Here is a 20,005-nt window from a genome sequence, read left to right as displayed (position 1 = left end):
GTTCCAAGCTATCTAACATCTGTTAAGAGGATAACATCTAAACATAGTATTTTTCCTATTTCGTATACCCAGTAAAAAAAAGAACTTCCAAAGAAGCGAAAAAGAAGTAGAATTTACTCCATGGAAGTACTGAAGAATTTATGATTTTATCACATCCTCTTTATTTGATTCCAAATTCACTATATCTGAAGTCATTCTCAGGAAATAATTTTTATGTTCTTTTTTTTGAAGTTGTAGGCTTCTATTCTGCATTTCAATTTGAATCGAAATTTTCTCCGTTTGAAAACTTTTGTATTCTGCATTTCGATTCGACTTTCCGCCACATAAACAACTTACAAAAACGTAATTACGATCGTAATACAGCGGTCTTTCAAAATCTTTAACAATACGCAGCAAAAATAAAACGAACTACTTCCAAAAAATAGCATTTATCACCACTTCAAAAGTAGCACTAGGTGAATTCTACATTTCGTTTACGTTTGCGCATTCAGTTACGCAATGATCGCAAAAAGGTATTCCAACAAAAAACTGAATCGTAAGAAAAAGAAGAAGCATTTCCATTTCGTTTCAATGCTACTTTTGAAGTGGTAATAAATGCAATTTTTTGGAAGTAGTACGTTTTATTTTTGCTGCGTATAGTTAAAGATTTTGAAAGACCGCTCAGTTCGTTTTTTTCTGATAATTCTTTAATGTTTTTCCTCAATTAGTTTATTTTATATTTTATAATGATATTGATAAACATTTCATAATTGTATTTCATTGATTTTCTAAAAACAAAAAAAAAATTTTACATCGGAATTGTCTCATTATTTTCCTTTAACCCTCCGTCATGCGCATGTATCTGGCCAGATATTTTACGAATTTAACTGTGATTTTAATATATTTCTAATTTGGTTAGGGGTTTGAGTCTCCAGGTACCCTCTACAAATATTGTTAGATATCGTAATATTGTTACTAAAATGGCATATTTTTCATATAAATGTACTGAAATACATAGTGTATCTCGACAGATACATGCGCTGATATATGTGCATGACGGAGGGTTAAACATTTGCCTGTTCCCTTTTTTACACAATAAGGATATGATTTTTGAAGATTACAATTGAAAAATACTTAACACATGTTCTTTTAACAAAAAACAATAAATTCTAAAAATTAACTAAAAAATAATTTCAATAATCCAACGAAATTAACTGGAATTCTAAAAATGCAAAATACAAATTGTCCTACAAAATTGTGATGAAAAGTAATAAAATTTAACAACATTTGCACCAAAATTTGTATTTTAATATTTTTATCACGATTTTTTCATTTTACACAATATCTAGTTTTAGTTGGAAAACATTTAATTTATTTATGAATAAAAAACAAAATTCTATTAAAAAAGGTAGGCAAAAAACTTAATTGATTCACTGTAAGTATTTGAATAAAATTAATGGTTATTTGCTAGATTTTTTGAAAGTCCCTTTCTTTAAAATTCTTATTCAATTATTAGGACTCTGTAGCAGTTTTAGTTTCTTATGTATAAGTTTATATAAATTCAAAATAATCGATCCAAAATAATATGTTTGAACATTTTTCGAAATTAAAATGAAAATTAAACCCAGCAAAAAAATAATTGATGTCATACTTTACAAACGACATCTTAATCACATCTAAAAATGCGATTATATATTTTTCGCTTTTATAAACCAAATATTTTCTTACGAATGAAATGCCAGTTTAAAGTGAGGAAAGAGATGTAGAAAAGTCACTACAAATAACATATTCGAAGTTCATCAAACTTTGGTGATAAACCAATGAAATTACCATAAGAATGTCATTGAACGAATTCGATTTATTTTTGACATCCAAATATTGAATTTTTGTTGCATCTATGAATAAGATTAGATGTAGTTCATAGTGTCAAAAATGAAAAACATCAATCCAATGACACGCTAATGTAAAATTCATAGGTTTTTCACCGGAAGTACTTCAAGTATGTGGTGAAAATTCTACTTCTTTTCCTCACTGTTTTTCCTAGGAAGTTATGAGATATTTTAACCTCAAACTAAATGTGATTTAATACATTTAAATAAAAAATATTGTGATTTAGAGCAGCTTAGTCTGTAAATGAGCGCTGTAAACATTAGTCTCTGGATACCTACTATTTACAAACTATAGTTGCCTCAATCGAGTATTTAAATATGAAAACAATTTCTCAAAATAATGCCGAAAAAAAAGTTAGAAAAAGCATGCTTTAATAAACTGTAAATAATATTAGTAGAAATAGCTAAGAAATAGTAATAATTATTATATCCCTTCCATATTTGTATAATAAACAAAATTATAAGAATTAAGCATTGGCAAAGTATTTTCAACAATTATTTGTCCTAAATAATAACACAATAACAAAACAAAAAAGAAAACTTAAAAGATATAACAACAAACAAGTAATAAGTAAATAATAAACAAATAAATACTCACCGATTAGCTGAATTCATGCCATCCTTCATCATACCACTAATTTTACGTTCACCGGTACGAGTATAATCACCCTGACAAAAAAATATATATAAATTATTAATAGACAGTAGTATTTACCTTAAACCACAAAAGCAAAACATACCTTCAGAGCATTTGTGCCAGCATATTGACGACTTATAATATCACCATTATTGGCCCATAAAACCATAAAAGGATTTTTCAATTGTTCCGGTATGGGTGAATAGGGTGGTGACAAACCTAATTTAACTAGTTGCGATTCTAAAACAGCTTTGCCCAAAGCAGTCTGTACAACATTTGTACGATCTAAACAATCCATACAATTAACACGAAATACTGATTTTTGATTACAAATAACACCACGTTGATCACGCCAATGAAAACCCATAGCACCAGCTTCTGGTGCTAAGGCTTCAACGAGAGCCGAAACATTTTCAAAACGCATGCCACGACAATAGTCATGAAAATCAAAGGTAACATAAACTACACGATCGTTATTGTACTTTAAAACATGTTTGGCATAAGCATCACCTATAAGTTTCTCTTTGCCACTCTGCTCGACCAAATTAACAATGCATACACCCTCGTATATATCAAGTTCTTTAATGAAATGAGTCTCAAAAGCTTCTTGAGTTTCAGCTTCACCTAAGGCAATAATAAGTTTAAATAAAGTTAAAGTAAAAAGGTTTTTTTTTTGCTTTTCACTTACCCCTATCCAATCTTGGTGGTGGCCTATATTTGTAACCTGGTTGTGACCAAAATATAGGCACTGAACCTCTTACTTGTGTAAAAGCCAATTGATGATGACGGAATGATAATATTTGTTCTGTTTCTACATAATTGGCACAATTTCCTTTTTCATCTACACCACGTCGCTTATAGCGTGTACCAGCACGATGTCTGGATCTTCTTGAGACCAAAGCCAATGTAAAACATTCATTGCCTATAACACAAGGCTCCACTTGTACAAAACCTTGTAAAATGGGTAAAATCCAAGTTTTATCCTTTAAAATAAAGATAATTAACAAAATACATAAGAATTTTCTTTATAAATAAACCCACATTTAAAGCCATAATATCCTTAATCATATGCATATTCCAAAAGAATCTCTCATCTGGTGTTTGTTGATCATTTGAGCCCACTGGCAAATGCCTTTGTAAATTATTGGTAATATCATGATCAAAACAAAAGTAAAAACTATCGGTATCATCGAATATCTTATGCAACTCTTCGGTTATACGTTTGCCAATACGTGTAGGATCTCGTATACCCACCGAAGATTTAACTTGATTAGAGGCCAAGGCAGCCGCTTGTTGTGTTGTATTCTTAATAGTATTACCAGCACTTTTAACAGCACCCCAGGTTTTATTCATCAATTGATTGCCCTCGAATAGTTTGGATCTTGAACTACTGGAATTTGTATTGGAATTAACATTAGCATTTATAGAGGAAGAAGTTGAAGAGTTTCTCGAATGTGTTGGAGTAGTATTAGAGCTGCTAGCATGTCTCGTACAATTAGGTAAAACAGCATCTGGTTCATATAAACTTAAAATACAAATAGATTTGATTTTATAAACTAAATGTGGTGGATATAAAACACCAACGGGTGTGGCCTCTTTAACTATAACCAAATGTGGTTCATAGACATTGGGCAATGAGATAACACCCACTATGCCCTGTGTTATGCCTAAACATTCAATATCATCCACCGAAGAAAGATCCCAACCTAGAAGCAAAGAAAACATAAATTATTGATTATTTGTTTAACAATTCCTAATTACAAGTCTATTGTTTATATTTGTGTACATTTTTAACGCTGCAGGTGTTGAATATACATTTATCCTTGTGAAACAGTTAATTGGTTTTGACACGCAAATTAAGGAGAAACCTAAAGGTTATCAAACATACAATTAAAACACATTACAACTTTCACTTTTTTTATTATTATTGACACCGTTTATGAAAACATTTTGGTCTCAAATAAAATGAAAAGTTATAAACTAGATTTTTAGATGTATGTCCTTTATGTTCTAGTTATAATAAATATTACAAGATAGCAAGTATTTTATTTATACAAATATATTAAAAAACAAAGATTCACTTTTCATTACCTCTTCCCTTGCTGTTCACTGCTGCCTCCCTTCCTCAAAACTCTTCAAATTTAAGTACGTGCTATTTGGTTATAGTTGTCTGGCATTTACCAAACAAACTAAATTTTTTTATATATGAATAAAATACATAAACTCTGTAGTACTTGTATACAAAAGCCATCAAGGATACAACAAAAAGTCATCTCAAAAGTGGGTTATTTTAGTTTTATGATGGAAAAAATCGTTTTTTATTTTAAGTGGCAAACATGAACATAAACATACATATACAGTGTGTTTGTGATGTTGATGATGACGATGATGGATTAAATATTAAATTTTGCAATCAATTTAAGAGAAAATTGTTGATTTTTGGTTTTTATTATATATAGAATATTAATATTAATAACTAGAGTTTTAGATCCGGTATTTCTTAGAATTTTTTTTAAATTGGCCCTGATTATCTGTCAATGTACTTACGCCCAATCTTAAGGTGAAAGATTAGGGATTAAAATCAAATTAATTCTAGATAGTTGTCTTTGAATACTCAATTAGTTGTTGTTGTTGTAACAGCTTAAATTTTTTATCCGGGGGTTCTGTATTTAAGTCCAAGCCAAGAAATTGGGCTGCTTTAATAGGATTAGTCCATAAATCCATTGGACTAAGTGAAGTAGGGTGGGCTGGACAGTTGAATATGTGGAGGGTATCATGGGGACCCTTTCCACATTCTGGGCATATATTGCGGACGGCACGGTCTATGCGGGACCAGTATGCGTTGAGCCTGTTGCTCCATCCCGATTTCAGTTGTGCCAGAGCAACTCTTGTTTTCCGCGGCAGGTTTTTCTCTTCTTCTGCTATGGGCGGTGGGCGACCTCCAAAAACGACATTCGTGCGATAATCTGAAACCTGCTGTATATGAAGTCCGATCTAAGGGATCCTGAACATAACTTCGTATGCTCTTTTCGTATACACGAAGGTCCTTCCTGACATGCCTGGGAGCATCCAATTGTGTGATGTTAAAGTTGGGATGACTCATCCGGTGACATCCCAGGATGAACTGCTTAGTCAGCATGACATTATGTTCCTTGACTGGGAGGACCTTCGTTTCCTCATGGAGACGGTGTTCTGAGGTTATTTGCATGCAGCCCGTTGCAGTCCGTAAGGCAGCATTTTGGGTATCACTCAGCGATGGAGACCTCACTGGAGCGGCATAATTGAATACTGACAGGTCAATTGTTTTATAGGTAGCCAACAAGGTTTCTTTGTCCATTCCCCAAGTGCTGCCGGCTAGCGCTTTGAGAACCTTGTTTCTACTTCGCAAACTGTGCGTAATTGCAGTGGCATGAGCTGAGGAAGTAAACAGGCTGTCAAAGGTGACCCCAAAATCTTTGGGTGGTTCACAGTCGGTATTTGGTTTCCATCGACTACGACGCCTAGGTTGAAATTTACCTCTTTCGTCCAGGTGGTGAAAAGTGTAGCTGAAGACATCGCTGGTGATAGTTTCAGGTTACGTCCAGTGAAGAAGTTGTGTATTTCTCCGAGATAACCATTCACTCGATCGCATAGCTCATTAACGTTTTGGTCCGTCGCGATAATGGTACAGTTGTCCGCATAAGATATAATTTCCATACCTATAATTTTTACTAATATAAACATTCTCGGGAAAATTTTTTGAACTTGTTTTAAAAACTACTACTTCTAGAACGAGTGAAAACAGAATCACTTCAGATACTTAAACAACAGCCTTAGAACTAGTAGTGTCGCCATTATTTTTGGAACCCGTTCCTTAGAATATTGTTGTGGTTCTTAAATACTTTTAAATGTCAAAAAATTTAAAATTTATAAACTTATTTTTATCAATATTGAAAACGCGTTCAAATGTACATTTTTGCATTCCACTGAACTACAAGATATTAAAGAGCTCCCTAAATGAATGATACCGAGAGAAGAAAAAGATTAGAGGGGCGAAAGAATTATATTAAATTTTACATATGAAATGTATATGTATGTAAGTTTTGTACATAACATTGGTACAATAGTAAAAGTTCCTCAACAGTTTCTCAAAATTGATTTTTATCTTAATAATTTCAAACAAAAACGCTAAAAAAAAGAAATATTTGTTTATATGCTCTCTAAAGCCTGCATGGAACTAGTTCCGAGATTGACACATTCAAACAAAAATCATTGATTGAAGAACTAGTTTCAAAAGCGTTCCAAAGAATGAATATCGACATCATAACGCTTCCTCAGAATCAGTTCCGAAGGTGACAATTTCGAGCAATAGTCATTGGTCTCTAAGCCAAACTAGAACGTTTTTTTCTAGGTTGAAATGTTTAATTTATTGTTTATTATAAATTATGGGGACTACAATACATTTTTTTGTTTTCAATTTAAGTTTTCATTAATTTTTATATAACATTTACAATTGTTTTCTTTTTTTTTATGAAACATGCAAAGTTTTGAAAACAAACAGTGACGTTTTCTGTTTTTTTTTTTTTTTTTTTGTATGGCAAAGGGATAAACATTAGATTAAATTTATTTTAGATTAACTAATCTGATTATTAATTGGCATTTGGTTGCCAACTTAAAAACCCACTCTTCTTGATCAACTAACATATTCTTGTTTCGCCCTTTGTCTATTTAAACCTCTTAATTAAATAATAAAGCTCATGTTTCTAAACTCAATGAACTCGGAAGTAAAATACTATTAAATTAAACTTAATGTCTTTATTAAGCCTTTCAAGTTTTCCACGCTTTCGCGCCTCTAAGGATTACTGCCACCATATGCTTTTTTTAATTCAGTGCACAGAACGCATTAGAAAACAAACAAAAGGAGGTCGTAAATATTAAATTACAAATCAAAATTATAGTAGTAAATTGTTAATGTGTAAATCAAGACATTATTTTTAAAAGAAAATGTATTACTAAAAATATATTTAGTTGGTATATAAAGAAGCAATTGGAAATAAATAAAATCGAAGTTAATTATATTTGACTGACATGTACATAAAAAGGCAATATTATTTATAACAAATAATTAATGAGACCATTATTACAATCATGCCATTTGTAGGGATATAACAAAATCAAAACTTTGTTGTTGTTTTTGTTGCAGCTAACACTATATAATAGTCTAGTTTAGCAGGTTCCACATCAATGTCTGAATTTAAAAATTACACTACTACAACTGGATGTGTCTATAAATCTATTGGACAAAGATAAGTAGAATTGGTTTAACAGTTAAATATGGTGTATCATAGAGACCTTGACCACATTTTGGACATTAATTGTGGACGACATGGTCTATGCCTGATCAGTAGGGATTAAGCTTGTTGAATCATCCCGATTTTAGTTGTGTCGGAATTGATCTTGTTTTCCGCGACAAGCTTTCTTCTGTGTCTGCTATAAGCGACATTCATACAAAATGGATTTAGTCTACATGAATGAGCCAGAATCTATATGTCTTGTTTGGGTAATAGGGTTTAATAATATTAACAATTAATTATAAGGGAATTATTCGTAATATCCAGTAATAAAATGGGTTTCAGTTCATACGGCATACGAAGAAGATTGTTTGCAATTTATTTTCAAATAAAGCTGTAGCCAATAGTTCTCTCTGGCGATAAAACTATAGGTATGACAAATACTATTAACTAATACGTGAACTAATATATTAACTAGTCAATAAGTTAATTAATAGATAAGTCAATACTCTATACCATACTCTAATGTATATCATTGACTATCTACAGAATAGACAACTAATAGATTTGTCTGTATTGGTAATTAATAGATAAGCTAACACACTATGTATTTGGCAAACTATACCTATGAACTAATTTATGGGTCAGTCAGTCAAAACTGAAGACTTATCAATAGACAAAAATTTTCTAACCTCATCTATTGATCACTCTATCCCAGCAAAAAATAATTGATGTCATACTTTACATACGACATCTTAATCACATTTAAAAATGCGATTATATATTTTTCACTTTTATAAACCAAATATTTCCTTACAAATGAAAATCCAGTTAAAAGTGAGGAAAGAGATGTTGAAAAGTCACTACAAACAACATATTCGAAGTATATCAAATTTTGATGAAAAACCAATGAAATTAACATAAGCATGTCATTGAACGAATTTGGTTTATTTTTCACATCCAAATATCGGATTTTTATTGCATCTATAAATAAGATTAGATGTAGTTTATAGTTGTCAAAAATGAACAACATCCCTCCAATGACACGCTAATGTAAAATTCATAGGTTTTTCACCAAAATTGGAAGTACTTCAAATATGTTATTTGTGGAGAAAATTCTACTTCCATATATTTATAAGCAGAACATCCCAGCAAATAACGAACTTCCAAAGAAGCGAAAAAGAAGTAGAATGTTATCTATGAAAGTAGTGAATAAGACCTTAAAATGTTATGATTTTAATAGAGGAGATGTCCTCTTTATTTGATTCCAAATTTACTCCATCTGAAGTCATTCTCAGGAAGTAATTTTTATGTTCTTTTTTTTGAAATTAATATGAAGTGAAATTGTAGTATTATAGATTACAAATAATTTTACTGCTACTATTGAAGTGGTGATAAATGTTATTCTTTTTTCGTTTTATTTTTGCTGGGATAAACAATAATAAACAATAGAAAATATATAAAAATAATTTTTACAAACTGATTAAAGAAAAAACCAGTAGCAAAAAATGCGTCATAAGTTTTTTTTTTAACAAAAATAAAAGTTCTATAAAAAAAACTAAAAATATACGCAAAGCATTATATATGTAAATTTAAAATAATGCACTGTTAGTATGTATTGTCCTTAAGTTTTTCAAAATGATGAATAGAAAACGTATGTGTGTAATTTACTTTAGAGTTTAAATGCACTGTATAATTGGCTTAATGCCAATTCTAAGAAATCAATACTTCTAATATAAATTGAAGTATTATAAGTATATTATAAACATTTTAATTACTTAATATGCCATTAACTTGAAATGGTAATGAAGCTTTAATGTTGTTTTTCTTTTTTTATCGTCTTATCTATTGCATTTATTTTGAATGGTTATTAATATGAAATGAATGTATTTTTATAGAAATGTATAATTAAAAAGGTAAAGATAGAAGATAAGACATATTAATAAAAAAAAGAAATATAAAAGTTATCATTTAAAGACAAGATACTAATTTAATAAATTTAAATGAATTGACACATTTTCTGTAAGGGGGCAAGAGGAAAATAAGTGTGAAAACTAGAAACGATGGCAGTTACAAAATTTCTCTATCTAGCTATCTATCTTGGACCTCATTCTGAACCTATCACCTATAGGACATTTTATAGCGGATGTGGCGTCTAGGAATCTACTAAGACTCTACGAGTCTTCGTTAGTGAAACCTTCGCGCGACAACCATACAAAAAAATTTATACGAAGTAGGTCTGCTTGATCAGGATTATGATATCACGACTCTAGACTGCGGGGAAACACCTTTTGATAGAATTTCCAACTAGGGATGATTTGCTTGTTTCCGATAGACTGTTTGGTGGGTATGCAGTTTTCACTAATGGGTCCAAAATGGACACTGGCACGGGTGACGGTGTTTATAACGCTGATATCAACATAAAACGGTCATACAGACTCCCTGACGAATGTAGTGTCTTCAAAGCAGAAATCCTAGCGATCTGGAATACGACGGAACTGATAAGTAATCATATTGATCCGGGGTCGGTTGTGAAAATTTATGTTGATAATCAAGCTGCTCTTAGAGCATTAGATTGTCACACGGTACACTCGCACTTAGTTGGAAATTGTAGAAATGCCCTTAGGGACATTATGAGACTGTTGGTCATTAGATTGTGTTGGTTGCCAGGGCACTGCAATGTGCATGGTAATGAGGTTGTGGACGAAGTAGCTAGATTAGGTTCCAACCATTTGTCACTATAATAGGTTGATATTCGAAATATTAACCAGTCCTGAAATAGTAGATTAGATTGCAAAATATCAAAAGCCCTGTGGCCAAAACTTGATCTATCTATCTATCTGTCTATCTATCTATCTATCTATCTATCTATCTATCTATCTATCTATCTATCTATCTATCTATCTATCTGTCTATCTATCTATCTATCTATCTATCTATCTATCTATCTATCTATCTATCTATCTATCTATCTATCTATCTTTCTTTCTTTCTATCTATCTATCTATCTATCTATCTATCTATCTATCTATCTATCTATCTATCTATCTATCTATCTATCTATCTATCTATCTATCTATCTATCTATCCATCCATCAATTTTGTTGAGTTATACCGAGTTAATGTAAAGGTAGTGTCACAAATAGTACTGTACGTTACAAACTTTCTTCCCAGCCTATTATATCCGCCTCTCCTAATACAAATTTATTTAATTTGCGATTTATTGTTTTATTAAAACGTTTCCTCTGGAGAGATAAGGAAATTCATACAATTACATTCTAAAACAAAAACATTTGAAAGCTTTTGTACACACAATCATCCAACCAGTTTAGCAAATACAACCTCACACTGCCCACCCCAAAAACAACAATAAACCATATGTTGGGGGGGGTTAAACAAAAGTAAACAGACAGCAGATTATACACTTGACATTGTAAGAAAAGTGGAATATTTAAAATAGCAATACCATAGAAATAAACAAAATATAAATAAACAAAAGAAAATAATAACTGGACGCAATACAAAATATATTACTACAACCGCTGCCCCAAGGGATAGCCAAAGAGAGGTGGTGCAGATGAGTGTGTTTTAACAAAGAGTATATTGATTAAATAACCAGAAAAGCAAAAACAAAAATCACAACAGCTGTAAAAGCTATGAATTTAAAATTTGGTTGTGTTTATTAAATTATTAAATTGTACTTTTAATAAATAAAAAAGTCATTAAACTAGTCATTCTTAGTTTTGTTAACGCCTTCCAAATCAATTGTTATTTTTTTAATAAAGTGAAGGAACTTAAATCAAATAAACATTTATATATTATTTATATAAATAGCGACTATTAGCTATTAAACTACCCTTCAATAGTTTCCAAGTAGAAGTGTTCCCTCCTCAACCTACATACACTACAGTTATACAAACTGACTCATTGTCAGACACACATTTGCTCATACACACATACATAAAACATTAGACTTTAATAAAGCGAAAAGTTTAAAGACTATTTATTAAATTAATATTTAATAATTGTTTATTACTATTAATGTCATTCACTTTTACTAATTTTTGGCTCTTCCTAGCAATTTTGGCATTGTCTCAATCCATTATTCATTCATTAATTTTCACTTTCTTTTAGGAATTTATCTAACAATTTTATTTACCTGCTTTTATGGTAAATTCCGATGTAGTGCGATTCCACCATAAACTTTTTTCACGCTTAACAAATATATAATAATTATCTGTTTGAAATACTTCCATTTTCGTTGTGTAATTTCGTTTTATTTCTTAATTTTATTAACAATTTTTCACAATTGTTTTTTTTTGTTTGTTTGTTTGTTTCACAGACCAACTAAAATTTTTGCATTATTTTTTATCTCTCTTACAACTTCTTTACACAGCGAATGACATTTCACGAATAAAGGAAAATACTACAAAATTCTCAAAAGATAAAAATGAGTAAACAATGGAAATGTTGCCACAGGTTATGAAATTGTAATAGATTTACTGTGGGTTAAAAAAATTTTTTTACTTTGTTTTATGAAATATTTGTTTTTTATAAACAAATATTAATAACGATATCTTTGGACTATGGCGAAAATGTCTTTTAATCATTTTTTTAAATGATATGGTCTTAAAAATCTTGTGGAAGGAACTTTAAAATAATTTGAATTTATTTATTATTTCCAAAATTTAATGCATACAATGCAAAATCTAGCTGGATTAAATTAAAAACTCGACTTTTCAAAGACACTTCGAAATTTTATTTTGCCTGTGTGTAGACTAAATTAATATTATTAGTTATATAAAAAAGTTCAAAATCTATTAAATGTTCAAGGCATATTGTTTGACAATTCATTTACATATCTGTGGCAAAACGGATTTAGTCAATTTCTCGTTTTTGCCTATATATATCAATAGCAAATAATAAAGTAATTATTTTCATACTATTACTTAAAATATTTTAATACAAATTTTATAAAAATTACCAATCTCTGATTTTGTATTTGGTTTCAAAATTTAAAAATGCTCTCCTGAAAACTAGTAAAAACTACTAATGTATTTTTTCCTTGTGACCGCAGGTATAAAAAATAATGAATCTACTTCATTATTTAACCGGCTATGTTTAATGTGCTCCAATAATTTGTCATAATTTCTGACACAATTTCCATTATGTTTAAATTAGGGAAGTCCAAAATCACTACTTTTGGTCTGCAATTTTTTTTATTTAATAAATAGTAATGTTAGTCATTTCAAAATTCAACTTGATTGGTTTCAATTTATACAAAATGAATATAATACACACGAATTTATTATTTACTTGAAGTGGGTGATTTTACGCCCATTATTGTTGGTCTGCCCAAGTTTTCTTAACTTCATTAATAGTACTTAATTTTAATTAATAATTTATCCATATAAAAATTTATAGTTTCTCAAACATACGAATTTTATTTGAGATGGGAGACCTTACGCCAACTATTGTTTGTCTGCCCATATTTTCAACTTCATTAACGGTAAAAACTTTAAGTTATAAATTATCGGTACAAGAAGTTCTTGTAAACATTATTGAATATTATATTATTAAAAAATGTATGAATGTGCCTGAATCATTGCAAAAAACAATGTTTTTATCGCTAAACTTTAAAAATTCGACGTTTATTCAATTAATAACGGTAAAAATCATATTTTGTAATCTGGCATCTTCACTAAATTGTAGAAGAATATATAAAAACAAAACAGCTGTCTATGCAAATCAACCGCTGTCCATTTTAAAAAATTGACAGCTGTTTGTATTTTCACTTTTACACCAAAAAATTTAGTACTTTAAAACAAAATTCTAAAATTTCTTTGCATAATTACAATAAAATAACGAAACCAAATTAAATGGCACTACAGTATTTACACAAATTTACACAATTAAGCAAAAATGTTGCTCATAATACGGTAATGAGATCATGTATTGCTGCAACAAATTTCAAGTTTAATGTACTACTACAAAGAAAGTTAAGTACCGGCCAACAAAAGTATGGGAAATATGATGGCAGTCGACAACAATCTAAAGACAAAAAATGGGACACAATTATTCTTTCAACAGCTGCTGCAGCTGGCCTAGGTAGTTTATACTGGTTAAATCAACAGAATGATTTACAATTAATGCCGACCGTAGAAGCAAAAACTTTACCAAATCTTGCGGGAAGACGTAAGCAATATAATTTCATTGCCGATGTAGTGGATGTGTGTGCTAATTCGGTGGTCTATATAGAAATTAAAGACACTAGACATTTCGATTACTTTTCGGGACAACCGGTTACGGCCTCAAATGGTTCTGGATTTATTATAGAATCCAATGGAACTATTTTAACAAATGCCCATGTGGTCATTAATAAGCCACATACCATGGTCCAGGTGAGATTACATGATGGTCGTGTATTTCCTGCTGTTATAGAGGATGTTGATTCTTCCTCAGATTTAGCTATTATACGTATAAATTGCAAAGATTTGCCGGTAATGCGTTTAGGTGAAAGTTCCACTCTTAGATCCGGTGAATGGGTAGTAGCTTTAGGTAGTCCTTTAGCTCTTAGTAATACCGTTACAGCCGGTGTTATTAGTTCAACCCAAAGACCCTCTCAAGAATTGGGTTTAAGAAATCGTGATATAAATTACCTACAAACAGATGCCGCTATTACGTTTGGCAATTCTGGTGGGCCCCTGGTCAATTTAGACGGCGAGGCTATAGGTGTTAACTCTATGAAAGTAACGGCCGGAATTAGTTTTGCCATACCAATTGATTACGTGAAATTATTTTTGGAAAAAGTATCCGAACGTAGAAAACAAGGTTCAGCTGGCAGACCCACACATCAGGCCAAACGTTATATGGGCATAACTATGTTAACTTTAACCAATGATATTCTAAATGAATTGAAAAATCGTTCGGAAAGTTTGCCACCCAATTTGACACATGGTGTTTTAGTGTGGAAAGTTATAATAGGTTCACCAGCTCATATGTAAGTTAGAATTTATGTTGTTGTTTGATTTTTTTTATGGAAATACATATGTTATTCTTTTTCCAGTGGTGGCCTTAGTCCTGGTGATATAGTGACTCATATTAATAAAAAGGAAATTAAAACTTCTTCCGATGTTTATGAAGCTTTAGCTGATAATTCTAAAACTTTAGATATTACCATTTTCCGAGGTCCCAAACGTTTAAACTTAACCATTACTCCAGAGGATCCTTAAAGTTTTTAATTTATGGTTAAATTTATGTATTTTTTTTTTATTATAGTTTATTATTATTTTCTTTTGACGTGGCTGTTAAAGTTGGATGTTCATTTGTTTAAATTTTTGCTTACACTGCCAAATATTTATATTTTTCTTTTCTTTTTTAATTAATGTACTCTGAGGATAACAACAATGAAAAAGTTTATTGTAAATAAAAGCAAGATGTTTATTTTTGTTATTATGCAAATGATGGTAAATTTAAGAGGCAGAGATGCTACTTTCTTTAATCTTTGTTTTCATTTAAGATATTAAGTTTGTTCATAATGTTGAATTAAATTGTTATGTTATGTGATTTAGCATACAGCATTGAATTTTTATCCAGAACCTTAGAAAATCCATTACCTGTAGATATAGAACTTGTTAAAAGAGTGTTCAGATAAAATAGTTAGTTAGCTAACTAACTAACTAGCGCAGTAAGTTATGAAATATATGAGAAGTTCATGGATGAAGAATCTGCTGCTCACACATGGGATGCATTGAAGGCAAAATTTGAGGCAACTTCAAGAGATCAAGTTTTTTAGATTTTTTTTCAATTTACCTGGAACAACAATTTTGATGTTACAACACACAATTCAAAACTGAAGACGTTATGGAGTGAATTAAATAATAGTCTATGAGCTAGGAATGAAAATGTATTATACAGTTTGAAACTTTCAAGTAAAGTTGAATGCTGTTATCAAATGTTTCAAAGAAATTTTTGGAAGTAGTGAACAAAAAGAAAGTGAGGAAGCCTTAGTTTTAAGATACTCGATGAGCAAGAAAGCCGAGAGTTCTCATAAACCTATAACAAATCACAATAAGAAGTCCGACATCTGTAATTACTGTAAAAAGAAAAGAAACGGGGTTCGTAATTGCCGAAAATGGTTGAATGATGGAAAACCAAGTAAGTCCAAAGCCGGAAAAGTTAAAACAATAGTACATGAATCACTACAAGTATTTATTGATGAAGTAAATGCAATTCAAGATGCCAACTCAGATTCTTGATGGATAGATAACGGAGCCACACGTCGATATTTTAAATATTAAAGTAAAAGTAAACAATCATATATGCAAGCTTTGTATTTATGGTAAAGCACATCGCAGACCTTTTGGACAAAGAACAAAAGCTTCATCTCCTGGAGAATATCAGCTGATGTTTGCGGACCGTTTACAGAATCATTTCGTATATAGTAATATTTAAAGATGCTTTTACAAAATATCCTTTTGGATACCTACTAAAACAGAAATCAGAACTTAAAGATACACTCAAGATAGTTCTAAATTTAGCAAAATCTCAAGATCACGCTATTTAAGAATTTTTAACAGTTAATGGTGCAGAATTTGACAATAAAGTAGTACGTTCAATATTAAATGAATTCGGAGTTAAGCAAAGACTCACGGTACCATACACACCGCAACAAAATGGAGGAAACGAAAGAGTGAATAGAATCGTAGTAGAAATGGCAAGAACATTTAAATATTCAAAAAAGAAGCCGAATTTTCTAAAGCAATTTGGGCCGAATTAGTTAAAACGTCTATTTACATTTTAAACCGAACTGGAAAGTCTTCTATAGCGATAGGTATATTTTGAATGTATAAACATCCTCTTTTTTTCGGGGGTTTTAATTTTTTAATTAGGATGGCGGTGCATTAAGCACTCATATTGCCAGGTTATCACACGTTTGTCCAGAGAAAACCCCACCAACCGACCTATACCTTCATATAGAAAGTTGGAGCATCCGGACTTGATTTCATCAAAAGTATTAATGGTCTTCACCAGAAAAAAGTTCCCGAGTTTTAATGGTCTCCACCAGTATATATTTGAGTTTAAATGGTCTCCACCAGGTTATATCGTTAGCATTTTATGGTCTTCACCAGTTAAAAACGTTCGAGTATTCTATGGTCTCCATCAATAAAACATAACCTCACTTGAGGTGATACGAAAGCACTTTGAACAATTATATGAAGTAATACACTACACCAGTGCGAGCGAGACGCAAAACTGTCGAAAGCCAGGCAACAAGCACAAGCCTGAACGCGATAGTTGTTCCTCAACTCAGACCTGAATTACGACTGTACATCCTCTTTTGAAAGTAACAAACTAGCTAAAGGATTAAAACCATATTTTTTACTTTACTAGTCGAAAATCTTTAGAAAAAAGCCTAAAAATATGCTTTGATGTTTTGCTTCAAAAAAATACAGAAAAAACTACAGTCATCCATTAACAATTACATTTTGTGCACTGGAAATAATTAATCAATTTTTCACAAATTAAGACAAAACTTTCTTTAAAAAAAATTCATGAATTATGAATACATTACACGTTAAACTAATCTCTGGTGTAGAAATTTCAGTTTCTAATCTGCGGCTTAATATAATTTAGTTTGAAAGTGAAATTAAACAAAAAACATACATACAAAACAAAATGAATCGAATGAAAACAAATAGCCCACATTTAGCATAAATAATGATACATTTATTACAATGTTGCAAATATAAAAAGATTAACATTTTTACTAACAAATTTTAGTCAAACTTTTAAAACAAACTTAAAAGTTGCTTTATGGCGCAATAAGAAAAAATGTAAAAAAAATTTCGCATTTTGTTTTATTTAAAGCCAAATCAGTATGAAAACAAAATTCAAAGAAAAGAAAAAGTAAAACCTGTAAGAATTATGAAAATTATTGGCGCTAACATGTATGACTAAAGCTGGACTCTAAACCAAGTTAAACGACTAAAGTCAAATTTATTTTACCGGTATTAATTGAAATGTCTTGGTTAAACAAAATGAACAACTACATATTTGTTTTTTATTTTTTTTATTTTTTTTATTTCCATCTCCAATGTTGTTAATGTTGCAGTAAATGAAGTTTGGCCAACAAATATATTGTCTGGTTATTTAATAAATTTTAATCAATTTCCTGAGATTTCAATTTTATTATTTTTTTTCATAAACAGTGGGCGATTATAAATAAAGACACTTTGTTAAAATTCGTTTGGGTGTCTTCTTAATATGTAATCTTAAGAAAAATATGAAGAAGTCTCTTCTTTTTTTCATCAAGTAAAATCTGCGCAAAAAAAGTGAAATTCTTTTTTGTACGCTTATTGAATCTTTATGACCAGATAAATTTGTTTTATGAAAAAGGCTTAAAGTTATTATAAAATTTATAAGTTGTTGTTGTGCAATATATTATAAATATATATTCTTGCTGTAGTTGTTATTGTCGATATTTTCTTTATGAAAAAACACAACACAATTGCGATGAAGTTATAAAAATTATTAAATGAATTTATTAAGATTAAAACGAAAGACTTAAGCAACAAAATTAATCTCTTTAAATTTTGTTGCTTAAGTCTTTCGTTTTAAAACCTTTCAAGTTCGAGAGTGATGTGTACAGAGAGGTTAAATCTTTGTTATTTTAAAGAACATGCAATAACATAAATTTTATTTTAGGGAAAATGTATAATTATTAGACTGGCTTGCGAAAAAGTCAAACTTGGCTATAGTATCCTTTTATGCGATTTGGCTGTGCACTTTAGTATTTTTTAAAATATAATAATTATAAAAAAGAAAATTATTTGAATTCTGGGCACTTCGTGAAAACCCAATTTAAGTTTAACATTTAATATAATTTTAAAAATCTAAATAATTCCATTTTAGTTTTTTATATAATTTTTTAGAAATTATTACCCAAAACTAATCGTTTGGCAATTTATTTAGTTACATTTAAAATTTTCAAAAATACAAATTTTTTTTGCCAAAATATCGCTTTAGAAATCATCAACTGAAGTATGTGACTTAAGTCTTTTGTTTTCTCACCCACTTCAAAAGTCAAACCTTTAAAATGTATTCAATTTATTTTCACCTGTAATTATGTGTTTTTATCTTTTGTTATATTTAATAAATTTATTATTATTTCGGTTTCAGGCTTTAATCTTGTATTCTCAACACTTCATCTTGTTCAATCTTGTTGCTTCTTTCTTTATACAAAATAATTCTCTGCTTTAATGGTAGTTTTAAGTTTTTCTTAAATATTATTGATAATTTTTATACCTTAAAGCGTTTTCGTGTAGTTAGGAATATGCGTTTATCCTAATGTTTGCAAAGGTTCAAGGTGATATATTCCAATTATTGACCCATATATGTTGAGTTTGAAATATATATAGCTGATACATACATTGATAGATAGATAAATAGAAAGACAGATAGATAGATAGATAGATAGATAGATAGATAGATGGATAGATAAATAGAAAGACAGATAGATAGATAGATAGATAGATAGATAGATAGATAGATAGTTAGATAAATAGATAGATAGATAGATAGATAGATAGATATATATAGAGAGATAGATAGATAAATAGATAGATAAATAGATAGATAGATAGATAGATAGATAGATAGATAGATAGATAGATAGATAGATAGATAGATAGATAGATAGATAGATAGATAGATAGATATATAGATAGATTGATAGATAGATAGATAGATAGATAGATAGATAGATAGATAAATAGATTTCGTGCATAAAATAATGGGACAAATTCGAAAGAATTCAATGATTGAATTTATCCTCTGAAAATAGTTTATGTAGAGCATCATGTAACGAACATACTTGCCCATAATTTCTCACTTCGCTTTTGTATTGGTTTTGTCCACTTTAGTTTTTTGCAAACTTTACGGAATGCTCTGCTTTTATTTACTTGTCTTTAAAAGATTATTGAAATTCCCTTTCATATTAAATAATCAAGTAAGAAACCAAACCAAACTATCTCAACCATCAAGCCCATCGTATTACTTAGTAATTGAGTTATTTTCTGTAAGCGTTTTATAGCGCATTTTTTTGCTGCCAATTTATTTATTTTTTACATGATTTATTGTTTGCATATTTATAACTGACAATTTGATGTTAATGATATTTGATGGTGGGGCCTGTTATGTTTGGTTTTCGCTTTTTTTCGGAATTTTTT

At 30.0% G+C, this 20,005-nt stretch overlaps 2 protein-coding genes across 6 annotated transcripts in view; one reads left to right on the top strand and one right to left on the bottom strand.

Annotated features, from left to right (window-relative positions):
* The window catches only part of LOC111675027 (phosphatidylinositide phosphatase SAC2), a 17,541-nt gene extending 5,342 nt beyond the window's left edge, over positions 1–12,199 (bottom strand). For 2 of the 5 annotated variants that reach the window (XM_023435719.2, XM_046948731.1), the window contains exons 1-5: positions 11,935–12,198; positions 3,547–4,211; positions 3,194–3,488; positions 2,609–3,129; positions 2,467–2,537 (exon numbers count right to left, since the gene is read on the bottom strand). In XM_023435719.2, the coding sequence (XP_023291487.2) occupies positions 2,467–2,537; positions 2,609–3,129; positions 3,194–3,488; positions 3,547–4,211; positions 11,935–12,031 (1,649 nt within the window). In that variant the 5' untranslated portion in view covers positions 12,032–12,198. Of the gene's footprint in view, positions 1–2,466; positions 2,538–2,608; positions 3,130–3,193; positions 3,489–3,546; positions 4,212–11,934 lie in introns of all 5 variants that reach the window. The other 3 variants (XM_023435720.2, XM_046948732.1, XM_046948730.1) reach the window with 2 other exon arrangements.
* A 1,358-nt stretch (positions 12,200–13,557) lies between these two features.
* On the top strand, positions 13,558–15,236 carry LOC111675035 (serine protease HTRA2, mitochondrial). Its single transcript, XM_023435730.2, has 2 exons — positions 13,558–14,775; positions 14,842–15,236. Exons 1-2 carry the CDS (start codon positions 13,655–13,657, stop codon positions 15,005–15,007), a joined length of 1,287 nt encoding a protein of 428 aa, XP_023291498.2. The 5' UTR covers positions 13,558–13,654; the 3' UTR covers positions 15,008–15,236.
* Positions 15,237–20,005: the final 4,769 nt, after the last annotated feature.

This window comes from Lucilia cuprina, chromosome 4, assembly GCF_022045245.1.
Source record: "Lucilia cuprina isolate Lc7/37 chromosome 4, ASM2204524v1, whole genome shotgun sequence".
Lineage (NCBI taxonomy): Eukaryota > Metazoa > Arthropoda > Insecta > Diptera > Calliphoridae > Lucilia > Lucilia cuprina.
The sequence above is the reverse complement of the archived record's forward strand: the minus strand, read 5'-3'. Positions and strand labels throughout refer to the sequence as shown.

What these genes read in the sequence shown, in the direction of transcription:
- LOC111675035 (XM_023435730.2), top strand. Translation starts at nt 13,655, where the DNA reads ATGGCACTACAGTATTTACACAAATTTACACAATTAAGCAAAAATGTT. An exon ending in ATAGGTTCACCAGCTCATAT is followed by an intron (nt 14,776 to 14,841) that starts GTAAGTTAGAAT and finishes TTCTTTTTCCAG; the next exon opens with TGGTGGCCTTAGTCCTGGTG.